Source organism: Podarcis vaucheri (assembly GCF_965113315.1).
Source record: "Podarcis vaucheri genome assembly, chromosome: 2".
NCBI lineage: Eukaryota > Metazoa > Chordata > Lepidosauria > Squamata > Lacertidae > Podarcis > Podarcis vaucheri.
This window is the reverse complement of record NC_138760.1, coordinates 25,187,593-25,212,914: the sequence shown is the minus strand read 5'-3', so window position 1 is coordinate 25,212,914 and position 25,322 is coordinate 25,187,593. Positions and strand designations below refer to the sequence as shown.

Sequence of the window (25,322 nt, the reverse complement as noted above, 5' to 3'; positions counted from 1 at the left end):
GCCACGTGAGGGAGCGGAGAGGCCAATCAGCTCGTCCCGCTGCTTTATGAACTTGATTCGGGAGAGGCGGATGGCTGCGCGTCAACGGCCTCGCCTGAGAAGAAGGAGGCGGCGGCGGCGGCGGAAAGGAAAGGAGAGGAGTTGGCCGGAGGCAGGTGGGCGGGGAGGGGAAGGAAGGCTGCGCGAGAGAAGAGGGTCCGGGGTTCAAGGGAAGGGGACTGAGGGAATGAAGGAATGGAAGCCTTTACTGAGCTCCGAAGCGTCCTGCGAAACGTTTGGCCTCCGGGACTCGGTAGGCGGCCAGCGAGTCGAGCTTTGGTTCTTCGGTATCGTAGGGAGACCGAAGAGTTTGAAGGGGCCAGCGGGGTGGGGCTGCCGCCACGCGCCCGGATTTTCCCGGACGCCCGCCGTCACGTCAAAGGCAGAATTATAACTAATAGCCGCACGCGAGAAGAAGGAAAGAGAGAGTTTGAATTTCTTCATCATTTGTTGTAGGACCGTTAAACGCCAATGGAAGTCGTTAAAAAAAAAAAACCTGCAGCTGCGGTACTAAGGGTTCGTTATTCTGACTGGTGTGTCATTGGAATTGATATGTTTTTGGAAGGCAGGGTTAAAGTAAATGGTCAAACCGTCAATTCTAGCATGAGGCGGGCGGGGGGCAGCGGCGGAACAAAATAACACAATTTGGCATCTGAACAATTGGCATCGTTGATTGTACAGTCATACCTCGGGTTGAATATGCTTCATGTTGAGCGCGTTCGAGTTGCGCTTTGCGGCAACCCGGAAGTAACGGAGTGTGTTACTTCTGGGTTTTGCCGTTCGCGCATGCGCAGACGCGGCGAAAAGCGACGCGTGCCTGTACAGATGGGCCATCGCTAGTTACGTTTGCTTCTGGATGCAAACGGGGCTCCGGAACAGATCCTATTCGTATCCAGAGGTACCACTGTATTATAATTTGGTATTGTACGAATCAGGCTTTTATTGGGTTATTGCAATTGGAAACTAATAATAAATTATTATACAAAAGATGTCATGGCCCTAAAGAAGACCAGCTCTTGCCTTTCCTCTCATTCCTCTTCTTGGATGGCCTTCTGAAAATGGCCTGTAGTGTTGGTTTGGGGTCTCTAGGTGTACATTAATGTGCTAAAGGATATTAGTTTGCTAGTGGTGAAGCTTCTTGGACCTTACCTTGGTGCAGCTGTTATAGAATATTCACAAAAAAGAGGGAATTTTGCCAGCAGTTTATTTAAATTATTCATTTAAAGAAGGAATTTGTATTCCATGCTTCAGCCAAGAAAGGTTCCCAATCACTAAAAAAAGAGAAGAAGAAAAATGGCAGTACCTACCCTTGGGTTTGCATTCTAAAAAAGTCATAGCACTGAAGTAAAATGGGTCATGAGGGAGGAGGAAATAAGCAAGCTTGGATACAAAGTTGCCCGTCTCTCAGCTGTTCTATTGAAGTGTTCCAACAAACCTTTACTTCCCTTCATCTGCTGCAACCTGAAGAAATGACTGCTGACTGGTGATAGCTGATGGAGTGGAGAACCTGGCTGCTTAACAGAGCCGACAATTAGTGGCCGTGCACTGTTTCCCTTCCCTTTTCTACAAGGTGACCGGAAAGTTCAGTGAATAGTCACAGAAATCGGACAGCGAGAAATATTTGAACATACATACCTTACAGGCCTTCAAAGCAGGCTTCCTCTGATACAATGCACCATTGACAACATCTGTAGAACTGTTGGAAACTTTTGTTTGAGTCCTCTTTTCATACTACTTTCTGTTCCCTTATTAAAAGCAGTTTGGACATGTGAAATATTGGAAAATCTGTGCCCTTTCAGTGCAGATTTCAGTTTTGGAAAAAGAAAGAAATCCAGTGGGGCCAGATTGGGAGAATATGGAGGGTGGGACAACTCAGTAACGATTTCACATGGAATGTGCAATTCTTCCGCCATCATTCAGATGGACAAACGCCAATCCCACATCAATAACTCACAAACTCTGTTGGCATTTGCCACAGTTCTGCTCATCGACAGTCTGCCAGACCGAGGGCCATCTTCAGTAGTTTGCCACCCTTCATGGAAATACTTAAACCACTCCTACACTGTCTTTTGAGTTACAGCTTCATCTCCATACACAACTGTGAGCATTTCGTGGGTTTCTGATGCTGATTGTATGTTTGAATATTTCTCACTGTCTGATTTCTGTGACCATTCACCAAACTTTCCGGTCACACCTTTATTAACAGCCTGCTGAAAAGAATTTTGCCAGGTGACAGCTGGCAAAGGAAGGAACGGTTTGGGTCCAGTTTGGGTACCTGGTTGTGTTACAGCTCTTCAGTACACTTTTGAAGGCATACAGTTAGCCTGCTGTGCTCGCCAGCTAAAAAACAGCAAACCAAGCATTTGTTGTGGGGAACAAATAGTATTATTTGCATTAGTCTTGCCCCATAGGTGGCTTCCTTGTGCCTCTCTCTCTTTCCTTGCTTCAAAAGCCTTTTCTCTCCCCTACCCATAGGTGCAAATACTGCCACAAAGGATTCAACTGTAGGATCAGCACAGGAATTCTAAATGGCTCGAGTTGGGAAGGAAAACTTGCAAGAAGTCTTGCCCCTTCCTGTGACCTCTGCAGGAGAAGGACGGGAGAAAAGCGCGTCGCTTGCTTCAGGTGCCCTGAGCAGCAGCAAGATCCCAGTGCTGCGCAAAAACAGAATCCCACGAGAGGTGAAGCAGTCTCGGCAGCAGCCACAGAATAGCCTTCATCAGGTGAGTGTGGTGGAGCTGCCTTTGGCTTAGGCTAGGTATTCCCTCTCCGATTTCAGAAAATTGTTACCTGTGTTGCATCCTGCTTGTTGCAGCCCCTCACTCTTTCAGTGCTGGTATTCACTTTTTAATGAAATGGTTTCTAGCCCTCGAGGTTTTCAGAACAAGCTTGAAATCTGCTTGGGTGGCAGCTGCCGAAGGCTGCAAATAGAAACCTGGGTAGAATTTTCAGCAGTCGGAAATGCCCTGTGCTGATCTCCCATTTCTAGATGCTATCCCCGCTTAGTCTGTCAAATCAGTCCTTGTATCCTCATTTGCTGTTTTGGAGCACTTTCCTTGCCAAACACTTTTGATGTACAGCCTTAGTGCAGAGGGCTGTCAGCATTTCCCATAAGAACCGCCCTGCAGGATCAGGCCCAATGGCCCATCTGGTCCAGTATTCTGTTCTCAAAGCAACAAACCAGATGCCTATGGGAAGTCTGAAAACAATAGTGCTCTCTCCACCTGCGATTCCCAGCCACTAGTATTCAGAGATGTACTGCCTTTGATATTGGAGGTAGCCGTCGATAGCTTTGTCCTCCTTGACTTTGCCTGGTGCTCTTTTAAAACCCTCCAAGTTGGGGGCCATCGTTGCTTCTTGTGGAAGTGAATAAGTACCTCTTATCCACCCACTTTTTCAATGCGTGCATAATCATACCCTATCTATCTTATCTAGCCATCACATCTCCCCTTCCTTGCCTTTTATCTAAATCAGTGTTCCCCAAACTTGGGTCTCCAGCTGTTTTTGGACTACAACTCCCATCATCCCTAGCTAGTGGCACCAGTTGTCGGTGATGATGGGAACTGTAATCCAAAAACAGCTGGAGACCCAAGCTTGGGAAACACTGTATACCTTAGGGGTCTGGTTGTCCAGCAAAGGTAGTGCTGAGCACCGGGACTCGGGAGTTATTGTTCTGACAGTAGAATGGCCTCACTCGCAGGGAGCCTGTCTTCTTCCCACTGGCAGGCTTGCCCTCTTCCAGAATTCGGTTGCCCTTTCCTGAATGGCGACAAGCCTTTTGATTGGAACATAGCACTGGAACGAGTAGAATCCTTGTCTCTCTCCTTTTCTCTCTAGGCATGTCTGTCCAACGCGAGGAGGAAAGGGATTGAGATGAGCAAGGTTCCTCACTCTGGTTTAGTACCTGATGCTTCTGCAGTGAAACCTGCATCTGGGTTAATGCCCAAGATCCTTTCTAGAGAACCCCTGGGAGAGATGCTTCTGAGCACATCGGGTCACAGGAATGAGGGTCACGTGCCCAATGGCAAAGGTATTGATCATGACAGCAAAGGATCTTCCTAGTGTGCTGCTGCTGCTGTTTTGTTTTTGTTTTTGGCAGAGATGAATCATTGTGAACCATGTTTTGCGACTGGCCTTAACTTGATAGAATGAGTGGTCCATGCTGATGGGTTTTTGGCTGAGCTCTGATTGTTTGGGCTCTGCTGCTTGCTAAATCATAAAATGTAAGGGAAGCAAATTGACCTCTGCCTGGGGACAATGGGTAGCTGGAATATGGCGCTCGATGCAGAAAATCTTGTTCTATATCCTTGTTAGGTGGTCTTGGCCTAACCTGCCTCTGATGACTGTTGGTAAAGATAAGCTGCTTTAGAGTCATTGTGAAAAGCCCTTGATTCTAATGTAGCACAAATAAATATCTTTAGGGTGGTTGCGTGGCTATAAGTTTTTTCTGCATATTCACTGTTTTACTGCAAAAAGCATGAGCCACCTCGCTCAGTTCCTTACAAGGATAACCTTGAAACACACACACACGAACGAAGGTGCAACAGGGTGCTTAAACTGCGGCTGATCACAGCTGAGAAGACTCATTATTGGTTTTGAAAGACCCGATGTCTTTGAAGAGAAAACAAAATTGCATGTCTGGGTTTTAACTAGTGGATTAATGCAACTTCCCCGTGACGGAGTGAACTCCCGTTGCTCTGTCCCAGCTCCTGCCAACCTAGCAGTTCAAAAGCACACCAGTACAAGTAGATAAATAGGTACCACTGTGGCAGGAAGGTAAACAGCGTTTCCGTTCGCTCTGGTTTCCGTCACAGTGCTCCGTTGCGCCAAAAGTGGTTTAGTCATGCTGGCCACATGACCCGGAAAACCTGTCTGTGGACAAACACCAGCTTCCTTGGCCTGAAAAGTGTGACGAGCGCCGCAACTCCATAGTCACCTTTAACTGGACTTAACCATCCGGGGTCCTTTACCTTTTTTTATGAAGCTACTCATGTGGAAAAAGGGTTTGTTTCTTAAGTTGGGATATCTGACGGAGGAATCAAACTGGGCCATTTACCAGGCAACCTATGAGTGTGAATAAACAGCAAGGTGGTTCTAATAGCTCCCTGTGTTCATTTGCTTCAGCTATTTAGATTTAAACCAGTTTCTCAACCTGCAATGATCTCTATCCTATTTTAACACATTTTTTAGCCTGTAAAAAAGAAGCAAAAACACCTAGTTTCTCCTGCACTGTACCATGCTGTTTGCTTGTGACAGACTATACTCTGGATGATCTTAGACTTAAATCCCCTATTGGGGATCCTGGTATCATTCTTGGAGTTGGCTCTTGCCATTTTGAGGACACGTCCCATGCAGGGCTAGGAGAATATTCCAGAGCTTTGGAGACCAGCTTTGAGGTATGTGGGTTGACCAACCGCATTGGATTACCCATCACCAGCGACTACACTTACCTACTTCTCTGTGCTGCTGATATGATCCCCAAACATATTTTTTTTCCTTGCAGAAGTGAGCACAGTTGAGTTTGTGCCAGATGTAGCGGCTCTTGCCAGCATCCTGTCCAACACAGGGCTGACAAACCACATGGTAAGTGCAGCCCACAAGCCCAGCCTGGCCGGACGAGTTCCTTTAAGAGGGAATAGAGCATGCTCAACCATCGTTGGGGTAAGTCTCTACTGTATACATCAGTGCTGTTGTGCATTTGTGTGGCGTGTGCTTGTCTGCTGTGTTGAAATGGAATAGATCAGGTTTTCCCAAACTTGGATCTCCATCTGTTTTTGGACTACAAGTCCCATCATCCCTGACCACGGGTCCTGCTAGCTAGAGATGATGGAAGTTGTAGTCCAAAAACAGCTGGAGACCCAAGTTTGGGGAGCACTGGAATAGAGCATGTGTCCAGCATGTATGTACGTAGTTTATACCTCTAGGCCTGGGGTGGAGAACCTGTGGCCATCCAAATACCGCTGGGCTCCCCTCAACTTCATTCTTGTCCAGTGGGCAGGTTGCCAGGAGCTGGTGGAAGTTGAGAGTTCAACAATATCTCGAGTTGGGCCACAGGGTCTCTCCCCTGCTCTGGGCAAGAGCTCTGAGCTTAGGGAGGTCTTTAGTGTATCTTCCACAGGGCCGGCCCACTCATAAGGCAAGGCGAGGCAACTGCTTCAGGCGGCAGGATCCACAAGGGCAAAGGCAGATTTAGGAGAGCACGACCAGTTTGGTCACATTGGGTGTGGAGCCTCGAGGGTGCTGCAGAGGGCGCCACAACTATGATTTAGAACGATGGAGCACGCTATATTGAACTATGGAGGGTAAGAGGTGGGAGCACCAAATTTTGGCGTCTCACAGGGCTGAAATTTCATCACACAGCTGAAATTTGAGACTTGCCCGGTCTGCCACTGACAGGGGCAACGGATGCCAGTGTAGATCGATATTCCCTCTTGTTCCTGATGTAGACGTTCTCCCATCCCTTCTTTCCTGGCATGGAGCGGGGCACCATTTCATGGTTCGCCTCAGGTGCTAAAATGTCTTGGGCCAACCCTGCCCTTATAGCTCATGAGATGGAGCTTTCAATGAAGGAAATTCTGCTTGACCATCTGCTTCTGTCTGTCTGTGTCTGTGTATGGATTCAATTCTGACTTACGTTTTGTGATTTCGGCTTCAGTGCTGTGCTGTTGTGCACTTGTGTTTAATTTTTGTATGCTGACATTTAGGCTTGCTGAAATGTTTGTCGAAACCTGTTCTTAAGGCATCTTTAACAACTTTTTGTCGGAAGCATTATATAAATAGCGAGAACTGACGGGCTGGCCCATAGGGATGTGAACAAAGTAGTCCGTCTTCGTATTGGGAAAGGTGTTCCATGCTGGTGCTAAAGTCACACAACCATTAAGCATAACTCTGTCCTGATTTTACACTGTCTTGGGTCTGAGCCTGCCCGTCCAGCCTAGATGCATGCCTTGCTCTAGTTAGCCATTTTCTCAAAGCTATGGAAGCTATTGTATGGGGTCCTGGTGACTGTAATGTGGGGAAACAGGCCTAGCATTGCAGTAACTTGGAAATACTGGACTTCATTTTCTTGGGAATGCTGGACTTCCATTTCTCTCTCCTTGTAGACTGGTCGAGGATCGTTATACACAGGGGCTCCTGCCGCGAATCTTCCTCGCATGTCGTACATCTCCAGATCAACTTCAAAAGGTACGACTGAAGTTAGGTTTCTTTCTTGGCACCTGGGAGAACAGGGTCCGGTCAGGCAGAGTCTTCATGCAGCTCCTTGTGTTTGCAATCTGGTGGGACTTTGAAATATTCAAAACAAACACTTATGGGTGTAGAGAAATTGCTCTCAAATGACAAATGAAACATTTCCCCCCCTGGTTTCCTTAAAAAACCCCCAACTCTCTTGTCTCGCAACAGATGTGAATCAGCCACAGTTCTTGAACACTCAGCAGCATAAGATGCGGTTGGCTACATTTGAGAACCCTGGGCCTCGGGTAGGTAACTGATGCTTTTCTTCATTTTCTCTGACAATCTGGTGGCAACCCTGGCAAGGAATGCTGGGATTTGGGAAGGTGTGAAAAGGTTGAACTTGCCTCTGAAGATGTTTGCTTTGGAGCTGCTGTGCTAGCTAATAAGTGCATACAGTCGTACCTTGGTTGACGAACACCTTGCGACGCTTCTGCAGCCAATTGGAAGTTGCACCTTGGTTTCCGAACGTTTTGGAAGTCGAATGGACTTTCGGGATGGATTTCGTTTGACTTCCAAGGTACCACTGTGTAGGCTTGTGGTTGGAAGAGTCCCTGGCAAGCAAGAATTGGGATTGTGTCCTCTAAGCATAAGGCAGGGTGGGAGATCAGGGTGTAATGTAACAGATGCAAACTTCTGTGGAAGCCGCCCAGAGTGGCTGGGGAAACCCAGCCAGATGGGCGGGGTACAAATAATAAATTATTATTATTATATATTATTATTGACCATCCGTCCAGACTTTTTTTTTAACCCCTAAATCCTCCCCGCCAGAAGTCCTGCCCAAAGTGGGTACTGAGCATTTCCACTAAAATTATTGTTCCAAAATGGCACCATATGCAGCAGCATTTTGTAGGAATCATTGCACTTTCTCAGTGGATATTGCTGGGAGGGCTCCTCTCTCTCTCTCTCTCTCTCTCTCTCTCTCTCTCTCTCTCTCTCTCTCTGTTGCACACAAATGGCTTAGAATACTTAACTCCTTCTCCAGGGTATTAAGGGGAAGAAAACTTCAGCATGTTTTGAAAGGTGGTAGCTCTGATGCTGTTTGTGCTTCTTACACTTTTAAATAATTGTTCTGCCCTTCATACAAACTTTAGTAGAGGACCGTTCTCAACTCCACCTTTTAGTGTGCATTGACGGCGAGGTCTGTGGACAGCTGTATCTGTACCTATGACCCCCTGCCCAAAGCTGATAGGCTTCCCTTTTAACCTGGCAACATGTTTCTGTATCCAGAGGTGTATCTCGGGAGGGGGGGAGAGGTGAACTGGACTCCATACTGCGGGGTGCACCCGAGTCACGCGTCCGAGCCAAGCGTCTCTCCTGGGACTGTTACTGTGCCCGAGCCACGCATCTTTCCTGGGTGTGACACGGGCTCCGCACGGCCCGAAACAGCAGTGGGGGGCTTTGGTCCTCCTGCTGCCTCGCCCTCAGCTGCACTACAGTGCTTCCCTCCTCCCCGGCGTGCCCACGCCCCCCTGGGCGCCCAAGCAGCTAGCTACACCGCTGTATGTATGGCTAGCCCTGTTGCGTGATTGCTGTCTTGCCTGACTTTGTGCCTCTTTCCTCTGGAATAATGCCTGGGCGCTGCTTGCCTTGCATCTCTGACTCTATTTGACGTCTGCTTCAGGTGGAGCTGGTGAAGCCAAGCCGACCCACGGAGAACCCGGGAGTGGGCAAGCCCCAAGATTCTGCCCCCAGGCCCAAGGCAGAAGGTCTGGAGGGGGGCATTGCAACGCAAAGGTGAGGAAAAACTGGCTGCTTAGTTGTGGCGGCAGCTTGCGTCATTTGTGAAATGCAAGGGTATTGTGAAGCCACAAGGCATGGCAAATAAAAAATTCCATTGTTCTGCTTGCCCTGGTTTCCCAGTATTTCTCAGGGTGGTGGTAGGTAGGGTCCCCATCTCCCTTCTCACTTCCACAGCAAAGTCCTACATTCCAACTCTTCTGTACTCCACCTTCTCACCTTGCCTGCACTTTTCAGATTGATGTCTACAGCCAAGGTTACAGAGTGTCCTTCGTCCTTGATCAGTAGGTATGGGAAAAATGTAAAAGTTTGTGACTTGTTCCTCTCCAAATCGTGCCTTTACCCTCTGCCAATAATACATCCCAGCATAAATCCACGGTGTGTGTGTGTGTGTGTGTGTGTGTGTGTGTGAGATTGTTGTTGTATCCTTGTAAAGGGGGGTGCCAGCAGACAGGTGTTCCACATATGTTGGCTGTTTTGAGGCTTGTGTAACCTTTCATTCCTGTCTGCTCTTAAAACAGTGACTCGGCTGGGAAGAAGGAAATCACAGGGACACCATGGAAAGGTGAGTGGCCGCACCATCATTATTTTCTGTCCAGACACATAGACGGGTGTTTGCGTACATTATGCAAAGCTTTGTTAGACAGCTTTCACACATGCCCCAGACTCATCCTCACAGCTTGGTTGGTCTTGAAACACAAGTCAGCCATTTTTCAGTGAAGCTGTAGCAACTTTGCCTGCCTTCTCCGATTGTACAACCTGAATCGGAGAAAGATACAGCGGTACCTCGGGTTAAGTACTTAATTCGTTCCGGAGGTCCGTACTTGACCTGAAACTGTTCTTAACCTGAAGCACCACTTTAGCTAATGGGGCCTCCCACTGCTGCTGTGCCGCGCCGCTGGAGCACGATTTCTGTTATCATCCTGAAGCAAAGTTCTTAACCCAAGGTATTATTTCTGGGTTAGCGGAGTCTGTAACCTGAAGCGTTTGTAACCTGAAGCGTATGTAACCCGAGGTACCACTGTACTTTGAACCCTTGCTTCACAAGACATGATATGGCTAATAGATTATTTTCCAAACTTGGCACATGTAATTCATTTGACAGTTTAGTGTTTAAACTGTTAACATACACCCCCAACCTCTCTCACCACCAAAGAAATACAACAAGAGAACCCACACAAGTGACGCTGATGCAAAACCCCACACGTATATCTATGCAGAAGAATAGAAGCATTACCACCCGACCCCACCCCACTCACCATTCCCCCTCTTTTCTTTCTTCCTAACTTAACATTGTATGTAAAATGCATTAAAAAAATACACGCTGCCATTCCCAGCTGATTCATGGACTGTGCCATCAGCCAGAACAACTTCTCCTCAAGTGCCTATGCCGTGCGTAAGAATATGTTCGTCACAGCACTGTCCAAAATCCAGCACACTCCCCCCTTTTAGCACACCAACAGGCTTGCATTCTTGCCCACTATGGGTGTCGATAAAAATGTGATGGCAAGTGTTTGCAGTAGGTTCTGGGAGATATTCTGGTTTCCAACAATGCAAAATATCTCCAGTTAAACATTGTGATATACCAATACATCATGTTGTATGAAATAAGAATGGAGCTATGTGGAGGCAAACGGTAGGGCTGGGTGATACCTGGTTTTCAACTTCATGTTATATCGCCAGCGAGATATACTGATATATTACAATGTCTGAAATAAGGATAGAGCTATGTAGAGACATTGGCTGGCTTCACGGTTTTTCCTGCAATGTGATTTTTCCCATTCTTGTGATTTGCTGCCCCCTGCATGAGAAAGGGGACTGCTGAGCCGTCAGAATTAACAGAGGCTGCAGGAATCGAGAGAAGCATCGTCTGGCTTCAGTTTTTCCCACATCGTGATTTTTGCATGGCGCGCACGCATTGTAAGATTAAAGACGATGAAATGGATATCACAATACAGACTTCAAACTGCTTTTCAATGATACAGTGGTACCTCGGGTTACATATGCTTCAGCTTACATACGCTTTAGGTTACAGACTCCGCTAACCCAGAAATATTACCTCAGGTTAAGAACTTTGCTTCAGGATGAGAACAGAAATCGTGCTCCGGTGATGCGGCGGCAGCAGGAGGCCCCATTAGCTAAAGTGGTGCTTCAGCTTAAGAACAGTTCCAGGTTAAGAATGGACCTCTGGAACGAATTAAGTACTTAACCTGAGGTACCACTGTATATTGATATATCACCCGGCCCTAATTAGCATAAAAGTCAAAAACTGAAAGATAGAGCTTGCGTGTGCATTTTGATAATAATGGTCTCAGCCGTATTCCTTACCTTCAGTTGGCATTCCATATACAGTGCCTGAATTGCCGCTTCCTGAAATTCTCATGTCTTGCTGAGAACAAAGCATGCAAGTGGGGAATAACACAGAGCAAAACCAAATTGGTTATAAAGGCTGCGTGACCTGCTTCGCAGAGAGCTGTTCTTGGTTTCCTTTGGAATGTGAACAGCAGGAGCTAATGGTGAAGCTGCCTGCCTGCTTGCCAACTTTGTCCCTTGTATTTGCAGATGACGGCTTCGTGCCCGACCCGGCTGCCAAAGCTAGCATCCTGCTGAACATCGGCGTGAGCCATTCGGCCCTAAGGGCAACTGCCGATCTGAGCACTAGGGTGAGCAGAGTACAGTATTGGAGGCCTTGATTTCTGTTAGTGCCCTCCCTGTCACCAGGTGTCTGTCTCAGTTTCCACTGCTGGGTTCAATGCCCAGCAACATGCGCTTTCCTCTCACGCTCCTCTACTTCCTGGGGTGCTGATTTGCTCCTAGGTGGGCATTCAGGGGGCAAGAGGCAGCTGCAATCTCCAGAGGGTTGGTGGAACAATCCCAAGGAAGGTGTCTGGTGTGAAACAGCTGAGGATGCCCATTGGCATTCTGGAATACAACAAGTGGGACCTTGCTCTGCTCCTTGGTGCTGCTGTTGGCATCCATCTGTCTCAAGAGTTAATAGAGTGAGCCTCTGGGGGTGAAGTCAAGCCACTGTGTTTGCAGAACCGAAGCGACCTCCCAGGGGCACAAGCCTGAGCAGTGTGCATGGAGATCCTGGACTGCCCAGACGGCAAGACCTCCAAAGGAAAGCAGAGCAATACATCGGTCACCAGCTGGGCTGCAGAAGGAGTTGCCAGAAGGAGGTGTACAAGGCACCATCCAACTGTCTTAGGGACTCCACTCTGGATTCCTATGTAGGGTTTACTCCTTAGCCTCCACAGGAAATCCTGCAAGGCAGTAGAGCTTTAAGATCAGAGTTTTCCTTCTCCTAGATGGGCTACCTTCCCAGGCTAATGAATCCCATCTACCCCTCACTTCCTTTTATAGCCCATGCAGAAACTGCCTTCTTGTCTGTTGGGCCCATTATTGGTCTCATCTGCTCAATCCAGCAGAGCCTGTTTTCACATGGAGGGAAAGTCCCTAACTCACTGGGGGTTTGAGACCCATCGGCTACCCCATGGGTAGGCAAACGAAAGCCCGGGGGCTGGATCCGGCCTAATCGTCTTCTAAATCCGTCCCACGGATGGTCCGGGAATTAGCGTGTTTTTACACGAGTCTACTTATTTAAAATGCATCCCTGGGTTATTTGTGCGGCATAGGAATTTGTTAATATTCCCCCCCCCCCAAAAAAAATATAGTCCGGGCCCCCAAAAGGTCTGAGGGACAGTGGACCGGCTCCCTGCTGAAAAGTTTGCTGAGCCCTGGGCCCTACCCTCACCTGGTTTAGCTGGCCAGTCGAATCCATATGTCTGGATTTCCCAGGACATGACCGGGATTTCAAAGGCGAAATTGTCGGGGGTGGTGGTGGATATTTGAAACGTGGCACTTTGTCCTGAATCTTAGGCAAGTTAATCGCAAAGATTAATACTAATACTAATAATAATAAAGTGACCCTTAGGCTAAAAAAGGATCCCTCCCCAGTCTAAATGGATATGAAAACAGTTGGGCACACTGGTCCACCACCGGCTGGCTACTGGATTCTTTGTCTGCTCAACGCAGTTTCCCCACAGTCTTCCTGAAAAAGTACTTTCTTAGTTGTGTACAGAGTGACCCTGGGGAGATAGCTGGGTAGGGGGAGACCTTCTGGGAGCAAGGCTTGCACTGTTGAGAGCTGCAAACTTATTGTTTCTTTTCCTCTAGGGGGAAAGTGCCTGTTTGCCATTGCCCTGCACGAGTGTGCGCTCAACGGAAAAGTTTGGGCGTGTGTCCTGCCGCTCCACACAGCGTCTTAAAGGTATACGTAACAGAGGAGTTGCTTGGGCGTTTGTCCTCCTCGCGGCTGCTTGGAGTTGCAAGTTCGTGGTATCAAAGCACATGGCTTATCATTGATTTTTCCTAAATCAAAATCAAATAAGTGTTGGAAATGTAAAGAGAAAGAGGTTTCTTTTTATCATATGTTGTGGTCCTGTAGTAAGGCTAAAGCTTACTGGGAAATGATATATAATGAATCGAAAAAGATGTTTAAAATAAGGTTTGTAAAAAACTCCAGAAGCCTTCCTTTTGGGAATTATTGGGATAGAACTACCCAAACTATGTAGAAATTTATTCATGTATGCAACTACAGCAGCAAGAATGTTACTTGCCCAAAAATGGAAAGAAGACGTCCTAGTGAAAGAAGAATGGATACAAAAACTTATGGAATATGCAGAAATGGCAAAACTTACCAGAAGAATAAGAAATCAAGACGGCAAACTTTTTATAAAAGAGTGGAAGTGGCTTATTGAATATTTACAAATAAACTGTAAACATTGGCAGGATTATTGTAATAGCTTGCAGCTTTATAAGAGTATACGATTAAAGCAGATGAATAAATGAGTAAATTAAGTTAATTTGGAATATGCAGAAAATAGAAAAAACAAATTTAAGGAAGCACAGAAAGAGGGGGAAGGAAGTTGAGTTTTGAAATGCTAAAATGATTGTAAAATTATTGTAATGTATAAAACTGAAAATCATAAAATAATAATATAACTGGTCCCCCCCTTTCTGTCCCATTTCACAGGTCTGCAGAAATTGGAAGCTTCTGAAGCCCAGCTAGCCAACACACCAGGCGGAAGATGTTCAGCTGCTGACCATACCCCCTATGGATTAGCTCGGAGGGTTCCCATTGCTTCCCCGCAATCCTCGGTTTGTGCTTCAGGGTTGGCGAGGTTGCCTGCCGCTTTGTTGCTAAAAGTCTTGCCCAGAAGTCTGCATCCACTTCCTAGCTAGCTATGGGCATGTCCTGGAAAACCACCATTTGTGTTGACGCTGCTGGGGTGAAACAGGAGGGAAATGTAGCTCTGGTGGGCTGGTACCAGAGATTAGTTACCAGCCCTATCCTTTATTGTCTTGGGCTTAATAGTCTGAAACCAGCAGACTGTGCATCATCCCTGCTGCTGGCAACATACATTACCCATGCCAAAAAACATCTGTGCTGGCTTCCTGTGTAATTTCAGACACAACTGGCAGTTTGGGTTAAAAACCCCCACAGAAAACATAAAGCCCTATATGCCTTGTACCTAGTGTGCCCTACCTGTGCCCTTTTGAACCTGTCTGGCCAGTAACATCATTTTGAGAAGCCCTTTTCCAGGCGCCTCCCATTTTCAGAGGTTAAGCAGGTGGCAACTGGGGAAATAGGGCCTTTTCTGTGGTAGCCTACTAGCTATGGTGCAAGCTCCCCAGAAATGCTTGACTCTCAACCCACTCTAATGTGCTTTGACCGCCTGGCCCCTTTCGCAGAGGCTCGTAGTGAATAAGAATAGTTATCATGTTTCTCTGTTTTTCTTTTAATCAGCTGAACTTCATTGTGATTATCTTATTGTTGGAAATGAATGGCAAGGCAGAGTGGGAAAGAAATGTTTTAAAGTGGTGCAAGAACCTGGGAGCTGCCTTATCCTGAGTCAGCCCACTGAGCCACCTAGCCCCATGTTATCTACTGTGACTGACAGTGGCTCTCTGGGGTCTGGGGCATTGCCCCTTGGGATCCTCTTAACTAGAGATGGCAGGTATTGACTTTCTGCATGAAGAATGTATGCTCGACAGTTGAGCATCTTCTTTCATCATCATCATCATCATCATAATTTTATTATTTATACCCCGCGCATTTGGCTGGGTTTCCCCAGCCACTCTGGGCAGCTTCCAACAAAACACTTAAATACAATAACCTATTAAACATTAAAAGCTTCCCTAAACAGGGCTGCCTTCAGATGTCTTCTAAAAGTTTGGTAGTTATTTTTCTCTTTGACATCTGGTGGGAGGGTGTTCCACAGGGCGGGTGCCACTATACCAAGAAGGCTCTCTGCCTGGTTCCCTGTAACTTCACTTCTCACAGCGAGGGAACCGCCAGAAGGCCCTCGACGCTGGAGCTCAGTATCCGGGCAGAACGATGGAGTTGTTAGTTTCATCTTTTTCAAGTTATGTGCCTTGCTGTTCACTGTGACTCCCATCACACTATCCTCTGAAAACTTTCTCTTATGTTGGACCAGCATCGCAGTCCCTGGATACGGAACCGGGCGCCTGTTTCTTCCTGCATTAAAGCTAAGAAGGTGGGTGCCCAGTGCTTTATCTAAACCAAGTAGGAGGGCAGGAACTGATACTCTAAAAATGCTCAGATCATGAACTATCTGAGAGTCCTTTACCAAAAACCCTCTGAAATGTCCCATTTCTACTTCTGTGAGCAGGTATTGGAATCCTTAGTAAGTAGGATGCTCTTAAAGATAGACGCGGGCCACACTGGTCCCAGTGTTTCCCAACCTTGGGCCTCCAGCTGTTTTTGGACTACAACTCCCATCATCCCTAGCTAGCAAGACCAGTGGTCAGGGATGATGGGAATTGAAGTTCAAAAACAGCTGGAGGCCCAAGGTTGGGAAACACTGGTCTAAACCACTGGGCCTCTTGGGCTTGCCGATCAGAAGGTTTGCAATTGAAATCTGTGTAACGGGGTGAGCTCCCGTTGCTCTTTCCCAGCTCCTGCCAACTTAGCAGTTTGAAAGCACACCAGTGCAAGTAGATAAATAGGTACCACTGCGGCGGGAAGGTAGACAGTGTTTTCGTGCACTCTGGCACTTGTCACGGTCCTCCTTGCGCCAGAAGCGGTTTAGTCATGCTGGCCATTTGACTCAAAAAGCTGTCTGTGGACAAAAGCCAGCTCACTTGGCCTGAAAGCGAGATGAGCGCCGCAACACCATAGTTGCCTTTGACTGGACTTAACCGTCCCGGGGTCCTTTGCTTTTTTTACTTCTTAAAAGATCCCTGGTTCCCACTGACCGTACCAATTCCTGGGTGAGTCAGAAGACTTGCCGTTGTGGAATAGGCATTGGATATACTTGAGTCAATCTGTTTTCTGGGGGCCAGTCGTTACACGGCTGAAACAGCAGCATAGGTGCCCAAGAAAGACATGTTAGCAGGTTTAAAGGAGCGTTGGCAGAAATACAAAAAGGAAAAAAAACACATAAAGAGTTGGTGGAACAGCCCCACGAAGACTGAACATGCTCGGTAGCTGCGGAATGATGAGTGATTGACCGGGGATTGAAGTGGAAGACCAGGTGGGGAATGGGAAAATCAAATGCAGCATCCTGAATAGGGTCACTCAACACTGCAAAATGTTGTTGCAAGTCCTTGTCCATTCTTACTCATTAAGCATCTTGCTATGGTGGGCAGATTCCTCAGTGGGCTCACAAGCACAGCTGCACGTGATACTTGAGGGTGTATAGCCCTTATTTTATATTTTCTGGAGGGTGGGGATCCTAATGGAGGCTCTATTTTTGCCCTTGTTTTTGCCCACCAGCAAACTCATCTGCCACGTACTTGAATTTTTGCTTCTTTAAATGCAAAAGTGTGTGCATATGTATTTTAGCATTAGTCGCTGCAATGAGCTGCCGCCGAAGGGATGCTATACTGTGTACAAAATTTCCCTCTTTGAGCATCAGCTGGGATTGTGGTAACTTGGTGTGTGTTACTTACAAAAATGCTCCCAGGATTTTGATTTCTCTTACTTTCCCCTAAAGGTTCCTTGGTCGCAGAACGAGAAAGTAATTCCTGGCTGTGTGACTAGGTTGGCTGTAAAAACATAGCAGGGTTTGAAACCCGTTGGTGCCCCCAAAAAACCCTGTCCATTTTGCTTTTTCCAGGTTAATTTGGCAAGCAAGATCACCTCATTGAAGGACTCTGTGGACTCCAAGGAGGATGACACTGCTGTGGCATGGGTAAATTCATGTGGATAAAACTCAGAACCCTTTCCCATGGGAGCAGCTGTTTGTATTCATGTTGCTCCGATGCATTCCGGTCACTTAATATGTTATGCTCAAGCACCTGCTTAAGAACGCCTTGTATGTGGTTTCTTAAAAAGGTAAAGGGACTCCTGACCATTAAGTCCAGTTGTAACCGACTCTGGGGTTGCGGCGCTCATCTCGCTTTATTGGCCGAGGGAGCCGGTGTATAGCTTTCGGGTCATGTGGCCAGCATGACTAAGCCGCTTCTGGCGAACCAGAGCAGCGCACGGAAACGCCGTTTACCTTCCGCCGGAGCGGTACCTATTTATCTACTTGCACTTTGACGTGCTTTAGAACTGCTAGGTTGGCAGGAGCTGGGACCGAGCAACAGGAGCTCACCCTGTCGTGGGGATTCGAACCGCCGACCTTCTGATCGGCGAGTCCTAGGCTCTGTGGTTTAACCCACAGCACCACCCGCGTCTCGTAAATCTTTATAGTCTGGCAGCTTCTGTTGTTTGAGTTCTTGGTTCTCAAACTTAATCTGTTCTGGAAGTCCGTTCCAAAACCAAGATGCGCTCTCCCATAGAAAGTAATGCAAAATGGATTAATCCGTTCCAGACTTTTAAAAACATCCCCTAAAACAGCACTTTAACATGAATTTTACTATCTAATGAGACTATTGATCCATAAAATGCAAGCAATAATCAGTTTACTGTACTATAAAATAAATAAGACAGTATTGTAATGATAAAAAATAAAATTAATTTTTTTTCTTACCTGCACTGATGATAGTCATTGTTTAGATGGGGGGCTTTTATCCATTTCTGCAGTCACACAATCAATCAGTAGCTGAACTGGGTTCCACACAATCATAAAAAAAAATTAACTGAAAAAGCCTCAAAAGCAAAAACACAAAATAAATAGCAAAAACAAAAGTGCCAGACTTGATCCATTCCGGGAGTCCGTTCGACTTCTGAAATGTTCATAAACAAAGGCGTGGCTTCAGATTGGCTGCAGGAGCTTCCTGCACTTAAACGAAAGCTGCTGAAAAACATTTGAAAACTGGAACACTTCCGAGTTTTCAGTGTTTGAGAACCAAGGCATTTGAGAACCAAGGTACCACTGTACGCTGCAACAGAAAGTGTTCAATTGGAGCAGTGTTTCCCAAACTTGGGTCTCCAGCTGTTGCCTGGACTACAACTCCCATCATCCATATGTAGCTGGATCAATGGTCAGGGGTGATGGGAACTGTAGCCCAAAAACAGCTGGAGACCCAAGTCTGGGAAACCCTGAATCAGATAATGCATTCTGCCCCCTTCCCCATGTAAGATTGGTTGTGAGGATTATTTGTCAGATCTAATTCTGTGTAAGGTTTTTTTTTTTTTTTAAAAAAAGGTGTTCACAGCATTACATCTCTAGACTGCATAGTAATGATATGGAGGACGTGTTATGGGGAAGGTCTTCTATTTCCTCTTCCCATTTTTATGAGGTGCTCAAAGGCATATTTCCTAGCTACGGTTTTGAATGTTTGTAAAATGGGGTATATTTTTATATGCATGCTGCCTAATTTGCCAGTAGCAACAGACTTGCTAAACCCAAGTATGCAATGGTCATTTTCCCAGCTTGATATGTTTTTGTAGGTTTTTTCCCTCCCTAAACTTTAGCCTACTACTGAATTGGTTCCTAGAATATAGTCAGAACACCTGTTGATGCAGGGAGCAGTAGGTTTGGGATCCTGCCATCTTTCCCACTTTTTCCTTGTCCTCACCGCCCTCTCAGTGGTTGGTAGCTTTGGTGGGGTGGAAGTGGAACCCAGGGAGGCGAGATGACTTTTTCCTTCTCTCGTAGGAAAGCATTGCTGTGCGGCTCTTTAAGGATGAGTTAGCAGCATCGGCAAAGAAGGTGGCAGCTGTTCCTGTGATCACCCCAGAAATGGGGAAACTCCAGGTAAGCATCTTTGTTAATTGTTCTGCCAGGTGGAAACTGGCTCCGAGCACGTAACTCGGCTAATCCTTTAAACCGGCTCTGCTTGCAAATTCTGATAACGAAAAGGATAGGGTGGTTACTTTTAACACAATTCTCCTTTGTGGTTTTCTGAAACATTTCAAACTTTTGAATTTTCTTCTGTTGTGAGGTTGAGTTTACTGCAGAGAGGCGGTTGGAGAAAGATAGAAAATAAACTTTTTTCAAAGAAATAGAAGGATGAAGTTCTAATTCTGGCTTTACCTGTAGTACTGATAGGGTTGGTGTGGGTGGTGAAGCTGAGAGCATTGCAGAGGGAAAAGCAGGCAGCTGTTGGATCAGAATAGTCTGCTGTAAAGGAAGCACCGTGTTCTACGAGGGCCTTTTGGCGGTTCCCTCCCTGCGAGAAGTGAGGTTACAGGGGACCAGGCAGAGGGCCTTCTCGGTAGTCAGTGGCGTAGCGTGGGGGTGCAGGGGGGGCCGGCCGCACCGGGCGCAACATCTGGGGGTTAGGGTTAGGGGGCGCAAATCCACGGGTTGGGGGCGCAAATTACTTGCCTTGCCCCGGGTGCTGACAACCCACGCTACACCACTGTTGGTAGTGGCGCCCGCCCTGTGGAATACCCTCCCATCAGATGTCAAAGAAATAAACAACTGTCGATGACTTTTAGAAGACATCTGATGTCAAGGAAATAAACAACTATCTGACTTTTAGAAGAAATCTTAAGGCATCCCTGTTTTGGGAAGTTTTTTATGTTTGATGTTTTATCGTGTTTTTAATATTCTGTTGGGAGCCGCCCAGAGTATCTGGGGAAACCCAGCCAGACGGGCGGGGTATAAATAATAAATAATAATTATTACTACAAGAGCTTGGAATCGTATTGGAAATGGCATCCAGTTGTGCGCAAATTGTGCTTTCATACATTTTTTTGGGGGGGGGGATTATTTAGCTTTGATGGCTGCAGAGGAACATCTCAGTCCCTGTTGACCCCTGGGTAGCTTTTGGCATTCTGGGAGGTCTGGTTTACTTTCAGCCTGGGGTTCCCACCGTAGACAAGATGAAGCCTATCAAGCGGCTGAGCTAGAGTTACCTGCCCCATTTCAGCCGTTGTCCTCCTCTTCCCCCAGCGCATCAAGCTCCTTGCTCAGCTCTTGCAACAGGAGGTGAATGACGGCATCAATCACGACATTGCCCCCGCACTGGGGGAATTGCACAAACTGTTGTCGGATCATTGCTCGCCTGCCCAGGAGGCTCCCAAGCCTGGTCTCCTCACTACCCCTGTGCCATCTCCTGGACCACACCTCTGCAAGCTGGCGCCAGGGTCTGTTGTTATGGCACCTGAACCTGGCACAACACATGCCACGACCTCCAGCCAGCAACCTGTTTGCTCCATCCCTCAGATGCCTTCAGTCCAGCTCCCGGCATCCAGCGGGAGTGGTACCTCCGTGCCTTTGCTCGGGCTTATGTCGTCCTGTGGAAATAGTGCAGGTAAGACCTGATAGATTAAGTTAGATTCTCATGTTATTTTTTTTTTAAGGCAAGTGATAATATTAATATCCTTTTACAGTGGAACCTCAGTTCCCGAACACCTGCATTGTCATACGTTTTGGATCCCAAACGCCGAAACCCCGGAAGTAACTGTTCCGGTTTTTGAACAATTTCCGGAACCCGAACATGCTATGCAGCTTCCATTTTGAGTTTCCCTATTGTATTGAGGCTTCCACTTTCAGATTTTGGTTTTCGAACGTTTTGGAAGTTGAACAGTCTTCCGGAACGGATTACTTTCGAAAACCGAGGTTCCGCTGTATGACAAACTGGTGTGGTAGGGATCCTATCTGAAATAATAACATTAATTTAAATGCCCTGCTTTTCCACTTGGCTCTCATTGTGTGTCTTCCCTGTCCTTCAGGTGTTAAGAACTATTTGGCCATAGTCCATAAATATTTGCTGCTAGGACACTTTAAAAAGTGTTATAGTAATAATTGCAATTAATCATTGATTACAAAATAGTCCATATCTTAATGTTTGACATTTTTTCGTGTTTTTAATATTCTGTTGGGAGCTGCCCAGAGTGGCTGGGGAAACACAGTCAGATGGGCAGGGTATGTATGTATGTATGTATGTATGCATGTATGCATGTATGAATATATATGTATATTATTATTTATTATATCTTTGCCATTGCTGTCTTTTCCCCAGTAGACCAAGTCAAGCAGCGCTTGGATGACCTCCTTAGTGCACCTATGCGCTTCCACGAGGCACGCCTAAATGATGAATGTGCCTTCTATACCGCCCGCCTTGCCTCTGTCACGCAGCCCTCGACGCAGCGATGCAAAGAGCCTGTGGCCAAAATGCTGGAGGTCCAGGACGCCATGGTAAGCATCTCAGTGTGCTTCAGCTTGATGAAGCAAAGAGCTGTGTGCTGTCTTCCAGTCCCCTTCAGCAAGGGGTAAACAAGGTTGCTTTTGAACCAAGCGGTTTGCCCAACCTTCTGCTGCACATAGGCACGAAACCTTGGCTGTTCCTCGGTTTCCGAATGGTGCCACTGCACGATGGAAGCACTGCTTCTCACTAGACAGAATTGTTTGGAAGACTGCGGCTTGCCAATGGGCTGCACGCCATGCCATAGCAAGCTGCCCCGTGCAAAACAGTACTTTGCCTTTAGCCGGAGCAATTGGTAGCATTCCCAGGACTCGGAATATGTTCCGTGAAGAGCTTAAGTGTCCTATAGCTCCGTGAACAGACTGGAGGTCTCCAGAGCCCGGCTGGGAAACCTAGCCAGATGGGTGGGGCATAAATAAAAGTAAAAAAGTAAAGGACCCCTGACAGTTAAGTCCAGTCACAAATGACTCTGGAGTTGCAGCGCTCATCTTGCTTTACTGGCCGAGGGAGCCAACGTTTGTCCGCAGACAGTTTTTCCGGGTCATGTGACCAGCATGACCAAGTTGCTTCTGGCGAAACCAGAGCAGCGCATGGAAACATCGTTTACCTTCCTGCCGGACTTGTACTTTGACATGCTTTCGAACTTCTAGGTTGGAAGGAGCTGGGACCGAGCAACAGGAGCTCACCCCATTACGGGGATTCGAACCGCCAACCTTCCGATCTGCAGGCCCAAGCCTCAGTGGTTTACACCACAGCGCCACCCGTGTCCCAGCATAAATAGTAAAAAATTATAAATTATTATTATTATTTATTATGAATGGTGACTCCTCGCCATTCTTTTATTCACACGTAAGAGGCTGTAAGCGGGACACGGGTGGCTGCTCCTGCCAACCTAGCAGTTCGAAAGCACGTCAAAGTGCAAGTAGATAAAAAGGTATCACTCTGGCGGGAAGGTAAACGGCGTTTCCGTGCTCTGCTCTGGTTTGCCAGAAGCAGCTTAGTCATGCTGGCCACATGACCCAGAAGCTGTACGCTGGCTCCCTCGGCCAATAAAGCGAGATGAGCGCCGCAACCCCAGAGTCGGTCACGACTGGACCTAATGGTCAGGGGTTCCTTTACCTTTTAAGAAGCTGTATTTCCAGCTGCGACAGCACAAGAAGGCGAACTTCACCTGATGTCTTTTGCAGGGAATTGGTGGTGCAGAGATGTTTGCACCTGTCTTTTCACCCTTGAGGTTGGGCAGAGGACACCATTTAACAAGTAACAAGAGTGGAGTCTTCCGCTCTGTGAACCCATGCCCATTAATTGAGTGGTGGGTTGTGATCGAATGTTTTGCATTTCTTTTCCAAAGGAGCAGCAGCCTTTGAGTAGCTTTTCAATATATTCCCCCTTGGTGCTCACGTAGTCCATTCCTTGGGTGCGAATTTACTGTTGGGTGTGTGTATGTGTTGCATGCCACATACACAGTTGCACAATTTGAAGAACCTGTTTCTGGTCAGATGTAGACACCTACCAATAGCTTCCCTTTGACAGAAACATGTTCTCTTCAAAGCACTTTTGTATGCATAGCACATTTAATTCCAAACCACCTCTTGGCATGGGAAAGGCCTGGCCAAAGCTGCTCTGTGGCAACGCAAAATCAATGCACTGATGCATATATTTTTTAGAGGAGCTCATGGCATGAACTCAGAATTAGCCCCATCATGCCAGTAATCCACTAGAACTTCCAAGTGCTGGTTTTGACCTATAAAGCCTTAAATGACTCAGGGCCGCAATACCTCAAGGACTGCCTCTTTCCGTAAGAACCTACCCGGATCCTGAGATCATCTTCTGGGGCCCTCCTTCGTGTGCCGCCTCCTCGAGAGATCCGGAGGGTGGCAACATGAGAATGGGCCTTCTTTGCAGTGGCCTCCTGTCTGTGGAATGCTCTCCCCAGGGAAGTTCGCCTGGCGCCTTCATTACACACCTTTAGGCACCAGGCAAAAACGTTTCTTTTTAACCAGGCCTTTGGTTGATCATACTGACATCCAACACCCTTTAAGAATGTGACTTTTTGGGGGGTGTTATTGAGTTACTGCTTATGGTTTGATTTTACATGTTGTGGTCTTGTTGTGAACCGTCCTGAGACCTCTGGGTTTAGTTGTATAAGTTGAATTAATAATAATAATAAATTTAAATGGAGCTGGAGCTGGCATTGTGGGTCAGAGCTCTGTGACTTTTCATTCTCCTTTGGATGCTGAGCTCAGGCTGAGAGCCTAAACCCTTAAGTTTTACTTGAGATGTAGCGTTTAAAAGTTGGCCACCCTCCTCCAGTCTGTTCTGGGTCAAATGTGCAGAGAAACATATTTTTTCCCCTGGTTAGCCCATGCGTGTCTCATTGCAATAACACTTCTTGCTCATGTTTTTATCCGCCAGCACTTTATACCTATCTCTGCAACCCCATCCCGACCCATGGAAGCAGAAAGGGTTTTGCCCTCGTGAAGGTCTGGGCTATGCTGCCTGCTTGCCAGACCCACGGATACAGAGACAGCATAGTGAAGTTCCTTAGAACCAACATACGATGTTCTGTTGTCTTCTGAACTTTAGATGATCCACCTCCAGCTGCTACCTTTCAAGCTCACTCCCTGACCACCGACGAATCTTGTTGGGACTCTGAATCTCAGTGGGGTTGCCTGGGAGGACCAGGAGCCGAAATCTCCCCTCCTTTTCGGAGAACGTCCAGTGCATGGCAGAAAAGATGGGGCTGGTGGCGCTGTGAAAGGGGAAAGCTGACCTGCAGTCCAGCTTTCACTGAACTGCAAAGCATTGGCGCAAAAGGCAATAGGCTAATATGGTATGCAAGAAACATACCTTTTGTGGGAAGAAAGGAGAAAAATTAAAAACGTTTCCTAATTGCTTTAGATTGCTATTTTTGCAAGCAAGAGCACAACTCTCCCCCAAGGGTGAGCAGGATTATTCCAGTGAGCAAGACTTTGTCATGAGCTGCCTCAATTTGTCAATTTTTGTGAGTGGGTGTTTTACGTTCTTTGTATGTAAATGCCTGTAACAGTTTTGGGAAATAGTTGGCAGAGAGGGGCCTTTATATAATTTCTGACCACAGATGGTGGGTTAGGGTGAGGTTCGAAAGATGGGTTTGGTGTCAAGCTCTGGCTGTGATCGGGTTAGTGACATCTTCCAGTGTCCTTGGGTTTAGAACACTTAATGGACTGAATTTATTTTTCTTTTTTTTAAGGCAGCGGTGCTTCTAAGTTAAAAGTTCTTAAACTGTAAGTTCCTTGGGATGTCCTTTTTGGACAAAAAGGTGACTCATAAACAACGATGTAAATAAACGATGATGTCAATAAAGACTTTTCTAAAAAGGGAAACCTTTTCAGCTTGTTTGATTTCTAGGGTTGTTGCAGGTGCTGGGGCAAACTCTGCTAAACACTACCAGGCAACAGAATGCTGGTTGGTTTCACTTCCATTGCTAGAGCCCCAGACCAGCTTGGAGTGTGGAGTCTCTTATTTGCTGGGATCAGCAAACTTTAGGGGCTAATAATAATAGCAGTAATAATAACAATTTATTACTTATACCCCGCCCATCTGGCAGGGTTTCCCCAGCCACTCTGGGCCGCTCCCAACAGAATATTAAAAACACGATAAAGCATCAAACATTAAAAACTTCCCTAAACAGGGCTGCTTTCAGATGTCTTCTAAAAGTCTGATAGCTGTTTATTTCCTTGACATCTGGTGGGAGGGCATTC

The 25,322-nt window shown here is 46.8% G+C and overlaps 1 protein-coding gene across 5 annotated transcripts; it reads left to right on the top strand.

The window, feature by feature from the left end:
* The first annotated feature begins 4 nt into the window (after nt 1–4).
* TROAP (trophinin associated protein) lies at nt 5–24,944 on the top strand. Of its 5 annotated transcripts, none has more exons than XM_082212498.1 (17): nt 5–155; nt 2,515–2,762; nt 3,877–4,069; nt 5,543–5,700; nt 7,143–7,224; nt 7,441–7,517; nt 8,894–9,006; nt 9,531–9,574; nt 11,572–11,672; nt 13,186–13,279; nt 14,045–14,169; nt 15,510–15,569; nt 17,154–17,228; nt 19,083–19,181; nt 20,325–20,685; nt 21,400–21,572; nt 23,995–24,944. In XM_082212498.1, the coding sequence occupies exons 2-17, from the start codon at nt 2,568–2,570 to the stop codon at nt 24,058–24,060; spliced, it is 2,016 nt and encodes a 671-aa protein (XP_082068624.1). In that variant the 5' UTR covers nt 5–155; nt 2,515–2,567; the 3' UTR covers nt 24,061–24,944. The 5 variants fall into 5 exon arrangements, with proteins under 5 accessions (XP_082068624.1, XP_082068621.1, XP_082068625.1 ...); XM_082212495.1 differs by having other exon boundaries at nt 21,397–21,572; XM_082212496.1 differs by lacking the exon at nt 5–155 and adding an exon at nt 171–292 and having other exon boundaries at nt 21,397–21,572.
* The last annotated feature ends 378 nt before the right edge of the window (nt 24,945–25,322 follow it).